The sequence below is a fragment of the Narcine bancroftii genome, chromosome 5, assembly GCF_036971445.1.
Source record: "Narcine bancroftii isolate sNarBan1 chromosome 5, sNarBan1.hap1, whole genome shotgun sequence".
NCBI classification, from domain to species: Eukaryota; Metazoa; Chordata; class Chondrichthyes; order Torpediniformes; family Narcinidae; genus Narcine; species Narcine bancroftii.
This window is the reverse complement of record NC_091473.1, coordinates 85,856,929-85,874,638: the sequence shown is the minus strand read 5'-3', so window position 1 is coordinate 85,874,638 and position 17,710 is coordinate 85,856,929. Positions and strand designations below refer to the sequence as shown.

General features: G+C 40.8%; 1 protein-coding gene across 4 annotated transcripts in view; it reads right to left on the bottom strand.

Moving 5' to 3' along the window:
- dhx9 (DEAH (Asp-Glu-Ala-His) box helicase 9) overlaps nt 1-17,710 on the bottom strand; it is a 134,513-nt gene that overhangs the window by 66,181 nt on the left and 50,622 nt on the right. For all 4 annotated transcript variants that reach the window (XM_069938191.1, XM_069938193.1, XM_069938192.1 and 1 more), the window contains 4 exons: nt 15,636-15,772; nt 13,568-13,657; nt 7,667-7,828; nt 5,142-5,219 (listed from right to left, as the gene is read on the bottom strand). In XM_069938191.1, the coding sequence (XP_069794292.1) occupies nt 5,142-5,219; nt 7,667-7,828; nt 13,568-13,657; nt 15,636-15,772 (467 nt within the window). The remainder of the gene's footprint in view (nt 1-5,141; nt 5,220-7,666; nt 7,829-13,567; nt 13,658-15,635; nt 15,773-17,710) is intronic.

Genomic DNA, 17,710 nt, shown 5'->3' with positions numbered 1-17,710 from the left:
CGATGGACCCCCTGGTGAGTGCCACTCTACTGCCGCACCTGCAGCCTGACAACCACACCGCACTCTCAGTGGACGCTTTAGCCACGGCCATCGGGGGCATCCTGGAGCAATCAGTCAACAGCCAGTGGCGCCCACTTGCTTCCTGGAGGGAAGGCAATTCATTGTTTTCACTGACCATAGACCGCTCACTCAGGCCCGCGGCATGTCAAAGGATCCCTGGTCAGCGCACCAGCAGTGGCATCTATCCTACGTATCACCGACATCCAAAACCAAGCAGGTAAGGACAATGTCATTGCAAACGCGCTCTCAAGGCCCACCATCCACAGCCTATCCCTCAGCTTGGACTACGCCCAGCTAGCACAGGCACAGGAGGACGACACAGAAACACAAGCTTTCCGCCATCATGGGCCTCTAACTCGAGGAGCTCAAACTGCCAGAGAGCCCCGACGCACCATTCTGTGATGTCTCCACCAGCTCACCACACCCGGTAGTCCCGCCACAGTGGAAACTGCAGGCCTTCGGCATGGTCCATAACTTGGCTCTCCCCTTGGTCAAGACCTCGGTTCGCATGGTGGCAGAACGTTTCATGTGGCATGGCCTGAAGAAACAGGTATCCCAGATGGCGAGAAAATGCACGCAGTGCCAGGCCTCCAAAGTCCAGAGCCATGTAAAGGTCCTGGTACAGCAATTTGACTCCCCGGTCAAGAGGTTCGATCACATACACATAGACATCGTGAGCCCCCTACTGGTGTCCAGGGACGCCTGCTGCTTGTTGACAGTAGTCCACCACACGACGAGGTGGCTGGAACCCATCCCACTGAGTCCTGCGCCAGGAAGCTAATCACCCACTGAATCGCCAGGTTTGGAGTACTGGCACATATGACGAGCAACGAGGCGCACAGTTCACATCCGCCCTCTGGTCACAGCTGGCAAACCTCTTGGGGATCAAGCTCCATCATACCACCGCATTCCATCCCCAAGCCAACGGTCTAGTGGAGCGCTTCCACTGGCACCTCAAGTCAGCTCTCATGGCTCGCCTTATTGGCCCCAACTGGACAGACGAACTGTCATGGATCCTGCTCGGCATCAGAACAGCTCTGAAAGAAGATCTACAGGTATAGTCCGCGGAGTTGGTCTATGGCGCACCGTTGTAACTACCTGGGGAGTTCTTCAGCCCGAGCATTGGTTCTGAGACAGAGAATCAGACCTTGCTGGCAGACTTGCGGGGTAAGCTCGCCTCACTAGCACCCCCACAACCGACCCACCACAGCAGCCACCCGTCCTGCATCCCCAAAGAACTGCCCACGACTGACTTCATTTTCATCTGGTGAGGCCCACACCCCTCGCCCCTGCAGCGCCCCAACGAGGGCCCCTACAAAGTACAACTCTCAGGCAAGACATTCACTCTGGACATTGGGGGCAGGGAGGAGATATTCAGTCAACAGACTCAAGGCGGCACATCTGGACCTTAGCCAACCGGTACTGATGGCCCGACAAAAACGACAAGGTCAGCCACCCAAGCGGTGAGACGCGTAAACCGGTTCTGGGGGGGAGGGGAGGGTTGTGTGGCGGCGCACATCACTTGTGGCAAACCGGCCCCACTTGTATCGTAGCACTGGCAGGGCAGCCTCGAGAAGATGGCGCCCTCAGGGGACCTCCGTGCCTCATGGCGTAGGCCAAAGCACACGCCTCAGGTGAGCGTGATGATGTCACTGCCAACGCAGGGGCAGAGCTCACACCGCCCTTAAAGGGCGCATGCTAAGTCTGAATAACAGTTTGTTTGAAACACCCCTCATGTTAGTAGTGTGTTTCATTCTGTGTAGCAGCCGCTACAGGTGATACATTTTAACAGTTTAATCCTTAACCTCACAATTCCTTTATTTCTAATTTTTAAAAAAATTTAGACATAAACATGGCAACAGGCCCTTCCAGCCCACAAGTCCTTGCTGTCCAAATACCCCAATGCACCTAGAATCCACTTAAGTTTTTGAAAGATGGAAGGAAACTGGAGGAAACACACGCTACACGGGAAGAACGTATAAACTCCTTATAGATAGTGGCAGATTCTAACCCGAGTCACTGGCGCTTTAATAGTGTTGCACTAGCTGCTATACTAACTATGCTACCCCTTTAACCATTATCCTATATGTGTCGTGATTGCATGGATCTTTGTCATCTTTATGAAACCCCATTTTATTCAATATGCCTCCCTCCTGAATCCACTCCACTCCCTCAAATCAGCTGGAAAATAAACAAAGTTATTCTTTCATAAAGCCATGCTAACTGTGAAACATTTCATGATTTTCCAAGTTTTATTTTATCACGTCATTAATGAGGTATTCCAAGATGTTTTCAGCAACTGCTCTCAGGCTAACTGAACTTGAGTTCCCAATTTAATTTCTCCCTCCTGTCTTAAACAAGTTGTTGCCCCTATGCAAAGGGGAAAGATTTAGGGGGAATGTTAGGGGGAACTTCTTCACACAGAGAGCCATGGGAGTGAGGAACAAGCTACCAGCTGAAGTGATGAATGCAGTCACAATTTTCACATTTAAGAAAAATTTGGACATGTACATGGATGGGAGATGTATGGAGGAGGGCTATGGACTGGGTGTAGGTCAGCGGGATTAGGCAGAATAGTTCAGCACAGACTAGAAGGGCCGAAAGTCTATTTTCTGTGCTGTAATGTCCTCTGGTTCTACATCATAAAATAAAATTTTGAAAGATAATCCATATCTAATGCATCCACATCTTTCAAAACTCTGGGAGGCAGATTTGTTAAGTTTTCAATCCTTAACTTCTCTAGTACTCTCTTTTTGATGATACCAATTGTGTTCACTTCCTTGGTTCTCTTAAATCTTTGCTATATTAGTTAACACATAAACCCACCCAATTAATTTAATCTGCCTCTTTGTTCAAATAAACAAATCCTCAAATGCTGCCTCATATCTGTTAATTTTTCATTGCCGTAAATTTAATAACCTATCATTGTCATCGACTTCATGGATGTAGAGCTCGTCGAAAGAACCAAAGACTTGTTGATCCAAAACAAGGCTTTTATTAGCAAAAGACAGGAGCTCGTCACAGGTGGCCGACCAGTCCGGAATGATCCGACCTGGCAAGGGACACAACCCTTTAAGGCCCAGACAGTAGGCGTGGCTAAGCTCTCAGCCAATCGCTGTAAGCACAGTCATTACACTCTAGATACTGTAACTATATACATTGGTGATAGGTCTGTACTATCACAATGGTTAATCATTGCTGTCTCCCATTAACTGCTACACTGCATCAACAAACTTTAGAAAAATAGAAATCTATTTCACTGAGATCACAAATCTTTGGAGAGAACTTTTTCATGGTCATGCCAAGCAGTGATATTTTGCCATAGTCTGCAAATTTCAGATCATTGTCTTGTGCTAATTTGGTGGCCTGCAAAATTTTCTATGAGGATGCAATAGTTTGTAGAGATCCAAACATTCCATTAAAATTTAATTTTATAGTTATTTTGAAAACAATGTAAACACAAATTTAATTCCTGGAAAGAGAGTGGATGACTAGAGATAGACAGGAGATATTAATGATCTGCTATTCAACAAAACTGACTGATTTTACAGAACATGGATATTATTAGCCAATTCAGTATCTGTTGCGCATCCCTAAATACCACCTCCAAGAACCACCGTGATGAAACTCTTGGCATTTGATAAGATGCTAATGGAGCTCCAGAATTCATAATCAGCAATGCATATTATACTTCCAACTCAGGATCACGACTGACTTGGAAAACGTCTGCAAGTGGTGACAGTGCAGGCACCTTCTGTCCTTGTCCAATACCAGTCATCTGATGCAAGAGGAAAACTTTGCAAGTTCAAATGGACTCTCAACAAATGTTATCTGAATTTGGTGCTGAGGTCAATGCCAAGTGATCTCCTTTTGTTTTGATATAATTGGTAAAGGGTTTCAAAATAAATGAAACATCTCTAAAAAGATTTAAGTCATTTTGCAACACTGATTACACCCATGTGCACTCAAAATAAATGAATTTCTTTTGTAGGACAATTAATGATGGAAATTTCCATTGTTTGTAAGATTAAGAGTGGATTTGATTCTAGTTTAGAGTCATGTTGCACCTCTACAAATCTCTGGTGAGACCACATTTAGAGTATTGTGTTAAGTTCTGGTCACCTTTTTGTAGGAAGGATGTGAAAGCTATGGAGAGGGTGCAGAGGAGATTTATTGAGATGTTACCTGGATTGGAAAATAAATCTTATGAGGCAAGGTTAGCAGAGCTGGGCCTTTTCTCTTTGGACCATGGAAGGATGAGACGAGACTTGAAAGGTTTACAAGATTATGTGAGGTATAATCTTGTGGACAGTCAGTGCCTTTTTCCCAGGATAGGAATAACAAACACCAGAGGACATATGTACAATGTGAAGAGAGGGAGGTTTTGAGGGAGACATTAGAGGTAAGCTGTGTTATTGTTGTTGTTTATGTTTTTTAAACAAAGTTGTGGGTGTCTGGAATGCCTTGCCAGGGATGGTGGTGGAAGCTGAACAATTGGGAGAATTTAATGGACTCTTAGACAGGCACATGGATGGAAGAAAAAGAGGGTTATGGGGTAGGGCGGATTTAGATTTTTTTTAATGGGTTGGAACAACATCGAGGGCCGAACAGCCTATAGTGTGGCATAATGTTCTATGTTCCAAGGAGAAAATAATTTACCTTGCCACATCCTCTAGCCAATTATAGTGAAAGAAAGATGAATTAATAGTAGCAGTACAATGTATCAAGCAGCTGTGTTTAGTTGGTGAAGGAAATAGTTCATTGAACATATAGGCATAAGAATTTCATGTGGTAAATATGATTATAATCTGGGACTAGTGTTGACTGTGGAGTAAATAACAAATTTCATAAATTGATGAAGCCCACACTTCTGACAATACGACACCACAACTTTCCATTAAGTGCAAAAATTCAGAGATGTCACAACTCTGAATAAAATCCAAGAGTTCTAAAATTAATGCTATATACCAACATGTTAGAACACTGAAAACTACAAAATGATTCAATGACTGTTTAAAATTTAAAAAAAAACACAAGTTGATGAAGCAAGTCATCAATTAAAAAAAAATAACATGACATACTTTTTGCAAACTGGTGTCATTCTGCATCTGATACTGTAGCTCATTCTTTAAATCCATGCTGATTTGTTCTGGCTTTGCCTATATATATATATAAATATATTAAAAAACACAAGTTACATTGCAGCATTTGATTATGTCTGTAAAATAACAAAAGAAATATTCATTTGAAAAGAGTTAAACAAGAAAATCTGCGGAAGTTGTGAATGTGGTTTAATAAACCTTTTACATTAACCCTTTATTCACAAACTTCTTCATGTTAAGACACGATCCAGTCGTCATCGAGGGCTCTGTAGTGGAGAGGGTCCAGGTCTTCAAATTCCTGGTGTCAACAGCTCCGAGACCTTTCCTGGAGCCTCAATGTCAATGCAATAACAAAGAAGGTTCGCCAGTGGCTATTCTTTGTTAGGTGTTTGAGGAGATTCGGGAAAAAATATGGGATAAACTAGATACATGAGAAAATTTGAGCAGGAGAAACAATATAAAAATTATAGGGGTAAAAGAGGGGATTAAAGGGAAGGACCCTACTACGTTTTTTTAGGAAGAAGTAATTATTTGGGGATATTGCATTCATTTTCTTGAATTGTTGGTCTTAGCCTTTTCAGTTGTTTGTCTGTCTCAAGCACGTCTTGGCCTGGGGAAGCGGGGGGGGGGGGGGGGGGGGGGGTAATTCTTGAAAAAAATTACAAAATGGATTTTCCACAGGATCAAGAAGTATACCTTCTGGGAGACATAGGGAATGCGAGTTTTAGACTGTCCAAATTTAATTCGTGAAGGTCACCATAGTGGCACCCAAGAGGTAAAAAGCAGCTTCGTGAAAGTCCAACTCCTAATTAACTACCAAACGATGGAATATGGAAAGGCAGAGTTGCATTCCCCTAGAAAAAAATCACATGCAATCTAAGGAAGAAACAGGATACATTCATTAAGTTGGGGCAACATTACTTGAAATATATTGGCTCAGATTGATAAGCCACCCCCCCCCCCCTTGAAATAGAGGTACTGTAGCAATTCGTCCCAGTAGAGAAATGAATGTGATCAAGGAAGAGGGACATGGTGGATGCGATATTTTATCAGTTTAGTTTTGAGTTTTAAAATTTGTCTTTTTAAACTTTTTATCCTTTGTTATTAGCCTTTCTGATTGTTTTTTTTCTGCAGGGGTCTTTGAACCCACCCCCCACCAGAATTTGTATTGATGTATTTTAATTGTGACAGATTATGTTGTGTTTGTATTGTATATAGATATGTTTTTGGGAGATATATTGGGGCAGATTTCTTTTAAACTGTAGGTCACATATAAACACTTTAAAAGATCTTATTTAAAATACTGGAGCTCTGCTTATGCTAGACAGGCCGGCGCCATGGACATTTGCAAAAGCTTTGGAGAGTGCCTAAGAGACTTTACTAATGGATTGTTGTTTACAAAGAGGCAACAGATGAAAGAACTAATCGGAGCCGCAGGTTGTCTGGACTGGAACTTGCTGTTCTCAGAGGGTCATGTGGTTTTGCAAGCAGAGAGAGTAAAACAGGCTTTCTCTCTGAGAGAGAGGGAGAGAGAATTCAGTTTGCAGTTTTACTGTCAGAGCAGCAGCACCTGAGACTAGAACAGGACAAGCTGGCAAGCTTGTGGAAACCCCCCATTTGGAAGACAGGTTGTGAGTGCTTAGTTCAGCCTGGTCAAACTGCAATGCCTTTTTAGTGCTAGCGATTATGACTGGGGTTTGAATCCTGCAGTGTCTATAAGGCATTTGTACGTTCTCCCATGTCTGCATTTGTTTTCCCTGGGGGCTTCAGTTACCCTCCACCACTCAATAGCAGGGGTGTAGGTTAATTCTAGGTTAAGCGGGTATAAATTGGGCAGCACAGACTCATGGGCCTAAATGGCCTGTTACTGGACTGTATGTATGTCTAAATTTAAATTTATAAAAAATAAAATTCTACCTGTATATTTAAAGTAACCAAATCAGTATAGTCAAAATTTTAAAATAGAGGGATTTTTTTGTATTTCCCTTTTTGGTCACTGTGGGAATCATAATGCATGGGATATTATTTTCATTTAATCTTTAGTAAAAATGCCAATTTTGATTGGAAAATACAAGTCACATATTGATGCCACGGCATTCCTAATCATTAAACATCCTAAATGAAGAGAAATGATCTTTAGAGTATAGAATAATTATTAGAACTCACCTGACAAGATCATAATATAGTAAAATTCCTGGGATCTGGCACCTAGGGGGATTGGTAGATGCCGGATAAATGAATATTCTGGTTGCTTGAGATTGTGTTGTGTGATTGGCAAACTAACGGCGAAGCATGCCAATTTTAAACCCTTATTTTTTTGCATATTAACTTTCCGTGATTTTTTTTTGCAGGTTGTTTGAATTCCTGATAACAGGGGTTTTACTTTATTACCTTTTTAAACATTCAGTGATTCATTATGGTTTTGCTTAAAAGCAAAAGACAATATATTGTGAAGATATTTATTGGAAGACTGTAGATGCTTACAATTCATATGATTCACTTACATATGCAAGTGGACCTTCATCAATATTGCTGCTGGTCCAAGGGTTCCAGTTAACTTGAGGAGGTGACCATGGTACGACTCCTGCAAAGCTCTGTCTAATTGATGGCTCAAAATGCGCAAGCTTTCCAACAGTGAGTGAAACTGGAGAGTTAGGGTCTTCGGGCTACAGAATAAAAGTTGCACATCAATAATGACAATTTTTGAATGCACCAATAAACAAATTATTCACATGAATTTCCAAAATGGATTGCTTTGGGGCAACTCCTCTGATGGGAAATATCTGTATAAAGTAGACATCAAAGTGATTATGTCTGTCTCAAGGCATAAATATCTCCAAGAATCAATTACTTAAATTTAAAAAAAAATCAGTGACTATGACTGAACCTAAATATAGACCTGATTTTAGAATAATCAAGGCAACAGAGTAAACTGCAGGGAATGAAAGTGGGCAGATCATGTGGGACACAATTTCAAATTCTATAAATGATTCACATTAAAATGCTATCAACTTCTAAAGTGAAAATTTTGCTTCATCGTTATCAGCTCTTCCTTCCTGTAACTCTTTTTCAAATCTACCAACAATCTATTTTACACTTCTACCCATATAGTTAGTTTATCCTTCAGATAACCCCATTCTTAATGTGGCTCTGCTCTTTCACCAATGATCTGAGTAAAATCAGGAGCATAGCAGCCATTGTGAACAACATCCAAATTTGTTACATAATTGCTTTAAGCAATGGCAGCTGAAATTGACACAATGATATAGTAATTATGTAAATTATTTTACTCAATTTTATACAGATAGTCGACTTCCGACCTATGCAAGTTATGTCCACCCACACATACGACTGAATTTTTTAAATTAAAACTACAGAACAAGTACATATTTTGTACTAAAAGTACTGCATACTTTAGTCCCTGCTCCCTGCGGCAGCCCTGAGGTCCCCGCTCCTCGTGTCAGCCGTGAGATCCCCACACCCCGCGGAAGCTTGAAGCCAGAGACCAATGACTTTATTATGTACTAAAGTTCATATGGGGATTTGGAGCATCTTTATTGAAGGTACTGTATATGTTTACATTCTTCTTTTAAAATTATTTTTATTGAGTTTTATCGGAAAAACAAAAAGCAGAAAACCAATTGTAATGATACCTTTACAGATTTACAAACATGTGGTACAGTAGCAATGTTACTTAATTCTAAATTCAATAAATGGTAATAAATACTTGAGAAATAAAAAAATGTAAAGGAAAAAAAAATTCAAACCCACAGCAATCAAGGTTAAAATTTATATTGTAGTAGTGTTAAATCCAAACTAGCGGTCTCAGGGCATCCAAACAAGCACACGCAGTGACATTTATCATCACATCTAACTAGTCAAATTATGGAAGTGAGCTATAAATGGGTCCAAAGTCTTTCAAAACAAATCTTGATTTTCATGACATTATACCTAATTTTCTCCAGATTTAAAAAGGTCATAATATTTAATAACCATTGATTATGTGTAGGTGGGAACTTATTTTTCCATTTTAACAGATTTACTCTTCCTACTAATAAAGTGAAGAATGCTATAATCGGTCTTTGAAGTTAAAATAATATCTATAATTTTAGAAAAAACAAATAGTGCAATTACCAGACATGGATTTAAAGTGATCCTAAGTATGGTTGAAAAAGCTCTAAAAAATGTTGGTTCAATATTTTTGCAAATTAGGTAAAGTCCAAAACATATGAAACAAAGAGGCATTAAATATTTTACATTTGTCACAAAGTAAATAAATATCAGAATAAATTCTAGCAAGTTTGACTTTGGAGAAATGTACATGATGTAGCATTTCGAATTGAATAAACTCTGCTTAGCGCAGAATCAGTAAATTGTAACACAAATAGTTCATCAATAAAATTTGGGTCAGGATGAGTAGAACAAACAAAATGTGAAATTTGATAGTAAGTATCTGAAATAAGGCCAATTTTTATATTCATGGGGAGAAGTCCAGTAAACTGTTGGCTAACCAATTGAAAGTTGTGTCAGCTAATAAGCAAATTAATAAGATACATCTCCCTGATGGTACCACTACTACCGATCAATCCAAATAATATTCTTAAAGATTTCTATACTGATTTATATTCCTCTGAATTTAATAACGAGCATGACATAATGAATAAATTTTTAGACCATTTAAATATACTGATAATTTCTCAGGAAAATAAAGAATGTCTACAAGCTCCAATCTCATAAGAAGAATTGCATAAAGCAGTATTTTCATTACAGTAATCCAGTTAAGTTTACAAAACTTTTTCTAAACAATTACTCCCACATTTAAACTTCGTTTTAAACAAATTTTTCCAAAAAGGAAAATTACCCCTTTTTTACAAAGCAACAATTTCAGTTATCTTAAAAAAAGGCAAAGACTCAGAGGATTGTGCATCTTATAGTCCAATCTCCTTATTAATGTGGATGTTATGATTTTACCTAAAATTTTAGCATATCAATTGGAGAATGTCTTACCAGGTATAATAAACTTGGAAATTAACATTCTTATTATAATATCCATAGATTACTGAATATCATGTACACCTCCTTCTCATAACAATGAATGTACTTTATCCTTAGATGCTGATAAAGCATTCGACAAAGTAGAATGGGAATATTTTCCACCCGGTTAAAATTTAATTTTGGCCCAGCTTTTATATATTGGCTAAAACTTGTATATACATTGCCAATGGCCTCATTTTGTACCAATTCCCAGCAATCCAAGCTTTTTAAACTACATTGAGGCATAAGACAAGGTTATCCCCTGAGCCCATTGCTTTTTGACTTAGTACTGGAACCACTCGTTATTGATCCTGATTTTACTGATCTGTTTAGAGCAGGGGTGTCAAACTCAAATTCACGGAGGGCCAAAATTAAAAACTTGGACTAAGTCGAGGGCCGAACTAAATATTTATTGAAAATTTTCAACAACATCTGCATGTTTTCTCTTCTTTCAACATATGTAATGTTAAACTTTTTCTTATTAAAATAAATGTTTAATAATAGTTTTGGATAAACTCTTTCCAGAAGCATTAACAAATGAGAAATAAAATATTCAATAAATAATATTTCTCTATAGAGGATTTATTAAATGTTGCTAGTGTGCTGTCGAATAGTAAAATCTGAGGGCTATTGAGAATGTGGGAGAATAACATGATTCCTGAAACAATCAAATGGGTGACTGATTGTGGGCATGAATTCTAGCAGGATTATTTGCCATGCCCTTTTTCCATTGGTACAGATATCCTTTGATTACACACTTTTCAAGTTTTATGCCTAATGAGCTTGTATCCAGGTGCAGGACCATTTTTAACCAGGAATATATTTATCACTATGACATGAAACTATTGGAAGATCGTTTTATCCTGAGATTAAGTTCATAATCCTTACTCAGGCCTGTGTGCGGGAGGGCGGGGTTTGCGGGCGATCGGGTTGGACAACGACAGTGCGGGGGCATCGGCTCTCGCTGCAGGGCGGCATCTCGGCGGATCAGCGGCCCCGTCACCGTGAGTCGCGGGTCGGCCTGCGGCAGGGAGGGGGAGTGGGCAACAGTCCTGGCGAGGTCAGGCCCCCTGAGTTTCTCCTGGACCCCCCTTGACCTGCTGAGTTTCTCCCAGACCCCCCTTGACCTGCTGAGTTTCTCCCGGACCTCCCTTGACCTGCTGAGTTTCTCCCGGACCCCCCTTGACCTGCTGAGTTTCTCCCGGACCCCCTCCCCTTGACCTTCTGAGTTTCTCCCGGACCACTCCCCCTTGACCTGCTGAGTTTCTCTCGGACCCCCCTTTGACCTGCTGAGTTTCTCCCGGATCCGCCTTTGACCTGCTGAGTTTCTCCCGGACCCCCTTTGACCTGCTGAGTTTCTCCCTTCTGGTGTTTTTACGAGAACCACAGACTTTCGCTCATACATTGATGAGGGGGATCAAGGGCCAAACATTGTCAGGTACCTTTCTGCTGGATAAAGGATACGGTTTAACCCGCTGAGTTTCTCCAGTGTTGGGTTTTCACGAGGTAGAGTCAAAGGGCCGAAGGGCCTGTTTCTGATCTGTAATGATCTACGGACCCTGCTCTTCTTTCCGTGCCGGTGTCCCAGGACCTTTCCAACGCAGTCTCCGTGCTCAGGACCGCGCTGGGATCCCGGTCAGCGGTGGAGGAGCAGGTGAGCGCAGCTAATCCCGATCCAGCCCAAGCCACTCCCGAGATTGGCGGGGGGTTCCACCCTGCCTGCCTGACCAGCCTCGCTCTCCACGTGTACTCCGGGCACCCGCCGCTAGTCCGGTGGGAAGGCGCAGGGCGGCCGGCGCCCCCATCGCCCGGCGGGGAGCCCCAATCTTCCCTCCGGCGTCCCGACTCCATCTGCAGCTCCAAGAAACGCTGTGCCACTGGGGTTCCGGGCGCTGGGAAGCGGCCTTGGCTTCCCCACACCGGCCAGGCCGCGCTGCGGTGGGGGGGGTGGACGGAGGGACACGACAGCGTGTTTATAAAACCACCCACCACTACTTTTCAAGGACCAGGATTTTTCTCTCTCTCTCTCACCTTGGGACACAGCGGTTACTGTGCATGCGCGATACTGGCGCGGCGGCCAGCGGGCCACCTCTAATACATTTTTGATATGATCTTGCGGGCCAAATATAATTATATCGCGGGCCAAATTTGGCTCGCAGGCCAGAGTTTGACGTGTGGTTTAGAGGAACTACTGAACGTAGCTTATTTCTTTCTGCGGATGACCTTTTATTGTTCATTTCCAATCCCGAGTTATCCATTCTGAATATACTGTCATTACTTTCTCATTTTAGCAGATTTCCTGGTTATAAGATCAATCTTCATAAGATCGAATTATTACCACTGAAGGATGCAACCGGAACTTTATTCTAAATATCCATTCAAAATAGTGAATGAACAATTTAAAAACTGAGGGTTATCATAACTAAGAATTTTAAAAATATTTTTAAAAGAAAATTTGCACTTTTAGTCAACCAAACCAAATCAATTCTTACAAGATGGTCACCACTTTTATTGACTATGATTGGATGTATTAATTTGAAATGAATATTCCACCAAAATTTTTATAACTCTTTGAATCACTGCCGATATTTATTTCCAAGCCCTTTTTTGACAATTTTGAATCAATTATCTTGTCATATATATGGCAAAACAAGAACCTAGATTGAATAAAAGGTATCTTCAGAACACTAGAAATAATGGGGGATTAGCCTTACCTAATTTCTGTTTTTACTATTGACTATAAATATAAGAAATGTGTTACTATTCTTGCAATCTGAAAAGATAGATAAATATCCTAATTATATTGAGATGGAGTTGAAATCCCTCAGAAATACCTACTTATGGGCAGTATTGGGATCAACTTTACCTATCTCCATTCAAAAATTGGCAAAGAATTTAATAATGACACATAGATTGAAAATCTGGGATCATTTCAGACAATTTTTCAGACTTACAGGATTTATATTTACAAGTCCTATAATATCTATTTATTTCAACCAACTATTTCAGCTGGCGATTTTCAAGAATGGAATTTTTTTTAGGTTATTAATAGTTTTAAAGATTTTTTTATACAACATTTTGTATCTCTGCAACAAATGGAGATGATATTTAACCTATCAAGTATATATAATGTTTACATTTTTCATTAAAGATTCATTTGTTACAAATCTTTTTAAAAAATGTCTTTACGGTCTCATTTAATCGTGCGTGGTGGGTGAACCCGACTTACAACCAATCCGAATTACGACCAACATCTTGGTCCCAATTACGGTCGTAAGTCAGGGACTACATGTAATCTAACCATATGGTTAGATTCTTGAGATGAGTTTTATTCAAAGTATCTATTAAGTTTAAATTATGTATAGACTTACTGGTGGGGCCAGCTGCAATCCCAATTCAGTAACAACAGATTCAAGCTGGCGTTCCAAATCCCCTGCAATATTCACCTCATATGGTTCCATCTAAAGAATAAACAAAACTAATTTAAGTATCTGTTCACCAGTTATAAGTGCACAATAAAGCAAAACCAAAATTACATTCTGGAGAAACATAAAAAATGTTAGGCCAAAAACTATAGTACAAAACAAAACCATGTTTGCAACAGTTTTCCACTATGCATTTTGAGAGAATTCAGGCTTTGCCAAGAGCCAGAACTCAAATGATCATGATTGGTTGGGCATAACAGACTGGATCAAAGACAGGTTTTGTAACATATCAGTCACAGAACTATGAGGATTATAAGGTCTGCTGGTAAAATTTACTTCAAAATCTTAAGATTTGGAACAAAAACAGAAAAGGCTAGAAATAAGTACAGGTGCCCAGCCTTTTATTCAGAACACCAGCATCTTTATCGGTAGATGACATCTTCTCATCAAATATGCTTTTTACACTGCCGCTACATAATGGGAATTTCTCAGAAAATCCCACAATGCTGGCTGTGTAAAAAGTTCCAGGCTAGAATTAGAAACTAATTCTCGTTCCGAATTTTTCCTGCGGCAGCCCTAGATATTTTTGTTGCCAGCCTGCCATCTAAATTTAATTGCAAGCTGTCTGCAACAAAATACTAATGTAAAAGCCTGACCACCTCGCTTCACGCCCCTGCCATGCTGCCCCCGGCTGTCTGTCACCCACCCCCCCCCACTCCTGACCATCCTGTCCATCATCCATTGCCCACCCATCTGTCCTTGTTTGTCCGTTGCTCCCCGACCCCCCCAACTCCCAATTGCAAGGGTGGAGTGCTGCCAAGAGCTTGGAGCTTGTGGCAATGGCTCAATGCAGGAGCAATGTCCGTCTTCATTGTCCATAATCCACCATAATCCACCATGCAGCTGGAACTGCTTTGCCAGCGCCAGAGCGGTTCCAGCTGCAAGGGGGATTATAGGTAAGGAAGTGGCCATTGATCCCGCATGGAGCCAACTGCCACCTGTTTGTCTCCCACTGAGTGCTCGGGGCCAAAAATCACCTTTCCACCGAAGGTAAGAGAGGGCACTCACAAGGCGGGGTTGGGGACAATGGATGGTGGTGGGCTGAGGTTTGTTTGAGCCAGTTTTATTTTGGTTTTACTTTAAAATAAAAAAAATACACTCGTGATATTATGGTCTTTTGTGGTCTTTATTTATCTAAATTCATTTAACACCCTGCACCCCCAGTTTGTGCGATTTTAAAACATCGCATTTGCTTAAAGGGACCACCATTTTAAAGTGATTCCAAAATCCAGAAGATTCTGAATAATGGCAGGTGTCCAGTCCCAACGATCCCAGATAAAAGGTTAGGAACCTGAAGGAACTCAGACAGCATTGTTGGAAGGACACAGAGTAACATTTTGCATCCAGTACTTTTTGTTAGCCCTGATAAAATGATCCCTTAACTGACTCTCCTTCCAAATATGGCTTGGCCTGTCAAACACTTCCAGCATTCTGTTTTTGGTTCTGATTTCCAGCACTTTATTTTCTTTCACTGCTTGGATCTGACACTTCACATAGCAAGGGAAATTAGGTGAGTCTCGACAAATTCAGAAGCTTTTCTTTTTTCTCTTCTCATCTCATTGTCTCAGAGCAAATGAATAATGATCAAGAGCAGGAACATGAATTGATTTTGTACTTTGAAAAGGGAGAGATGAAAACAGTGAAGTTATTCTCCCACACAACTGAAAATCTAAGGAACAGATGAAAGGTCTATTCCTTCCACCTTACGAAGAATCTTGGATGTGAATTTCTTGGTCATCACAAACACATTGTTATCTTGGAAGGAAATCTTTACATGGTTCATTTAATGGACATTTTAGGTTAATTTCTAGAAAAAAGCATGGTACACTTTACAAAGCAATCCAACCATTCACCACAAAAGGAAGTTTTTATAAACAAAAATGCATTGCTAATTCTTAACTGGTGCATTTTTAAATATTTGTGTTACCATAGTGTGAAAGTCATTGTTACTTACCTTTTCAGTCTCTTTCTTTTTTGTATGTCCAGTGAAAGCTTCAAACACCCCAAGGTGGTAAAGCTGTCGGACCAATGACAGTGCACATGATTGTGCAGCCAGTTTCTTGTTTGAACCATGTTCACGTGCTGTAATTTCTTGAGGGAAAGAATGGTAAAAGTTCAAATTCACAGTTCAGTATGGAATGCGTGTTTTCCCCCCAGCACATTTATTTTCCCCAAGGTTTGCCAATAAAAGTAAAAATCACATCAGCCAATAAGATATTCTGATATTTCATCACTTGCTGAGTTACCCTATCATAATGCCTAATTTTCAAGTGCAGATATATTTGATGAAAATCTTCAGAAATGTTTTTAGAATTTGGTGATGACAATCAAAGAGTTCTCATAAATAAAAAAAACTTAAGTTTCAATGACAAGGACAAACATATTTTCAAAATATGTGGCAGTTATCTTCTTAAATATCGTACGTCAAGCATACAATTCCATACCAGTTAATTTTGAAATGTCTCTCTCCCTGAAGTGCTTGACTAAAATCACATTCACACGACAATTCAGCTGACTAAGAACAATATACATTTGACTGTGTAAGGTTTTGAAAACCAGGGTAACCAACTGCTCAGTCAGGACATTTTACACAAGAAGAAATTATCCAACAAGGTGCATAAAAAAAGCACATGGGTGTCCAACTTCTCAGTTCTCCTAATGCCGAGGAAATACGGATGTGAATTTCTCTGAAAATTAGCCCAAGGACAGCTTGAAAAAAAAACAGCCTTGAACTGGATGATGACTAAAACAGGGAAGTGCATGTTTAACTAAAAACTGATGATAAATTATTTACAATAGGAAAACTGTTCAAAGTCCCTTCCCATCCTTAGTTTCATATCCATAAGTTTCCATCACTGCATATTAATTTCCATAAATACCATTGCCACTGCTATTGCACCTTCTTGTTATTCTTCCCATGATTGATTGAGGAGTTTCTCCTTGGTCTCAGCCCCTGAATGCCCAGTAATTGAAGACTGTAAACTGTGGTCTTTCCCACAGCTCCCTCACATTGGCTGCGCCAAGCCTCCGTGCATTCCTCAGCACGTACTCCTGCAGCCTGAAATGTACCAGTCGGCATGTGCTGAAAGACCCCAACATGTGTTGTGTAGACCAAAGTGCATCTTTCACTGAGTAGATGGTCTTCCAGCAGTTCTGGATACATGACTCTGCGAGCATTCTCAGGAACAGTCCACAAATCAGAGTCCTGTGGATGAACCATGTCAAGGATTCTTACATCTTTCTCCACATACTCTTAGTGATTCTGCATTCTTCAATGAGGTAGACACTCCATCACAAAACATCTGATGTCCTGGTTGTACAAGAATGATCTTACTGGGAGTGTTCGTTGCACCACTAACCAGGCTAAGTCCTGGTGCTTGTTGGAAGTAAAACATTAAAAATCTGCAGACACCATGGTTGAAGCAAAAAACACAATGCTGGAGCAACTCAGCAGATCAAACAGTATCTTTACTATAAAAAAAAAGACACTGCTGGGTTGCTCCAGGATTGTGTTTTTACTCCCGGTGCCTATTTGTGAGCACGAGTGATGAGGTAGTCCGCTGGATAACCTGGACACTCTGCTCCTGGAACCACCTCACCGTGCGCATCAAATCCTGTCTCAGTGACTGCAGGCTAACCACTGTGTGATGGCCTTGTGGTCAAAGGTGTTTTGTCTGGAAAAACATTTCCATGATGATAGGTCGTGTGCCAAAGTCCAGCTGACTGGGATATCACATCACCTGAGATAGGTAGAACCTCAGCACACAGCAGCACTTGGTGCCATCATACTTTGGTTCCATGCATAGCCTGATGCAGTTACACATGAAGGTGGTCTTCAGGATGAGGGCCACGTTAGGTACACCCTTGCACCCATTGTCTGGTGATTTGTACATGGCAATTCTTCAAAACCTTTACATCTAGGATTCCCATATGAACTGGAACACTACTTTGGTGACCTGTAGGGTGGAGGTGCAGGGGATGGGCCACACCTGCACCATGTACAGCTGTATCTACACCTAAAGACATTTT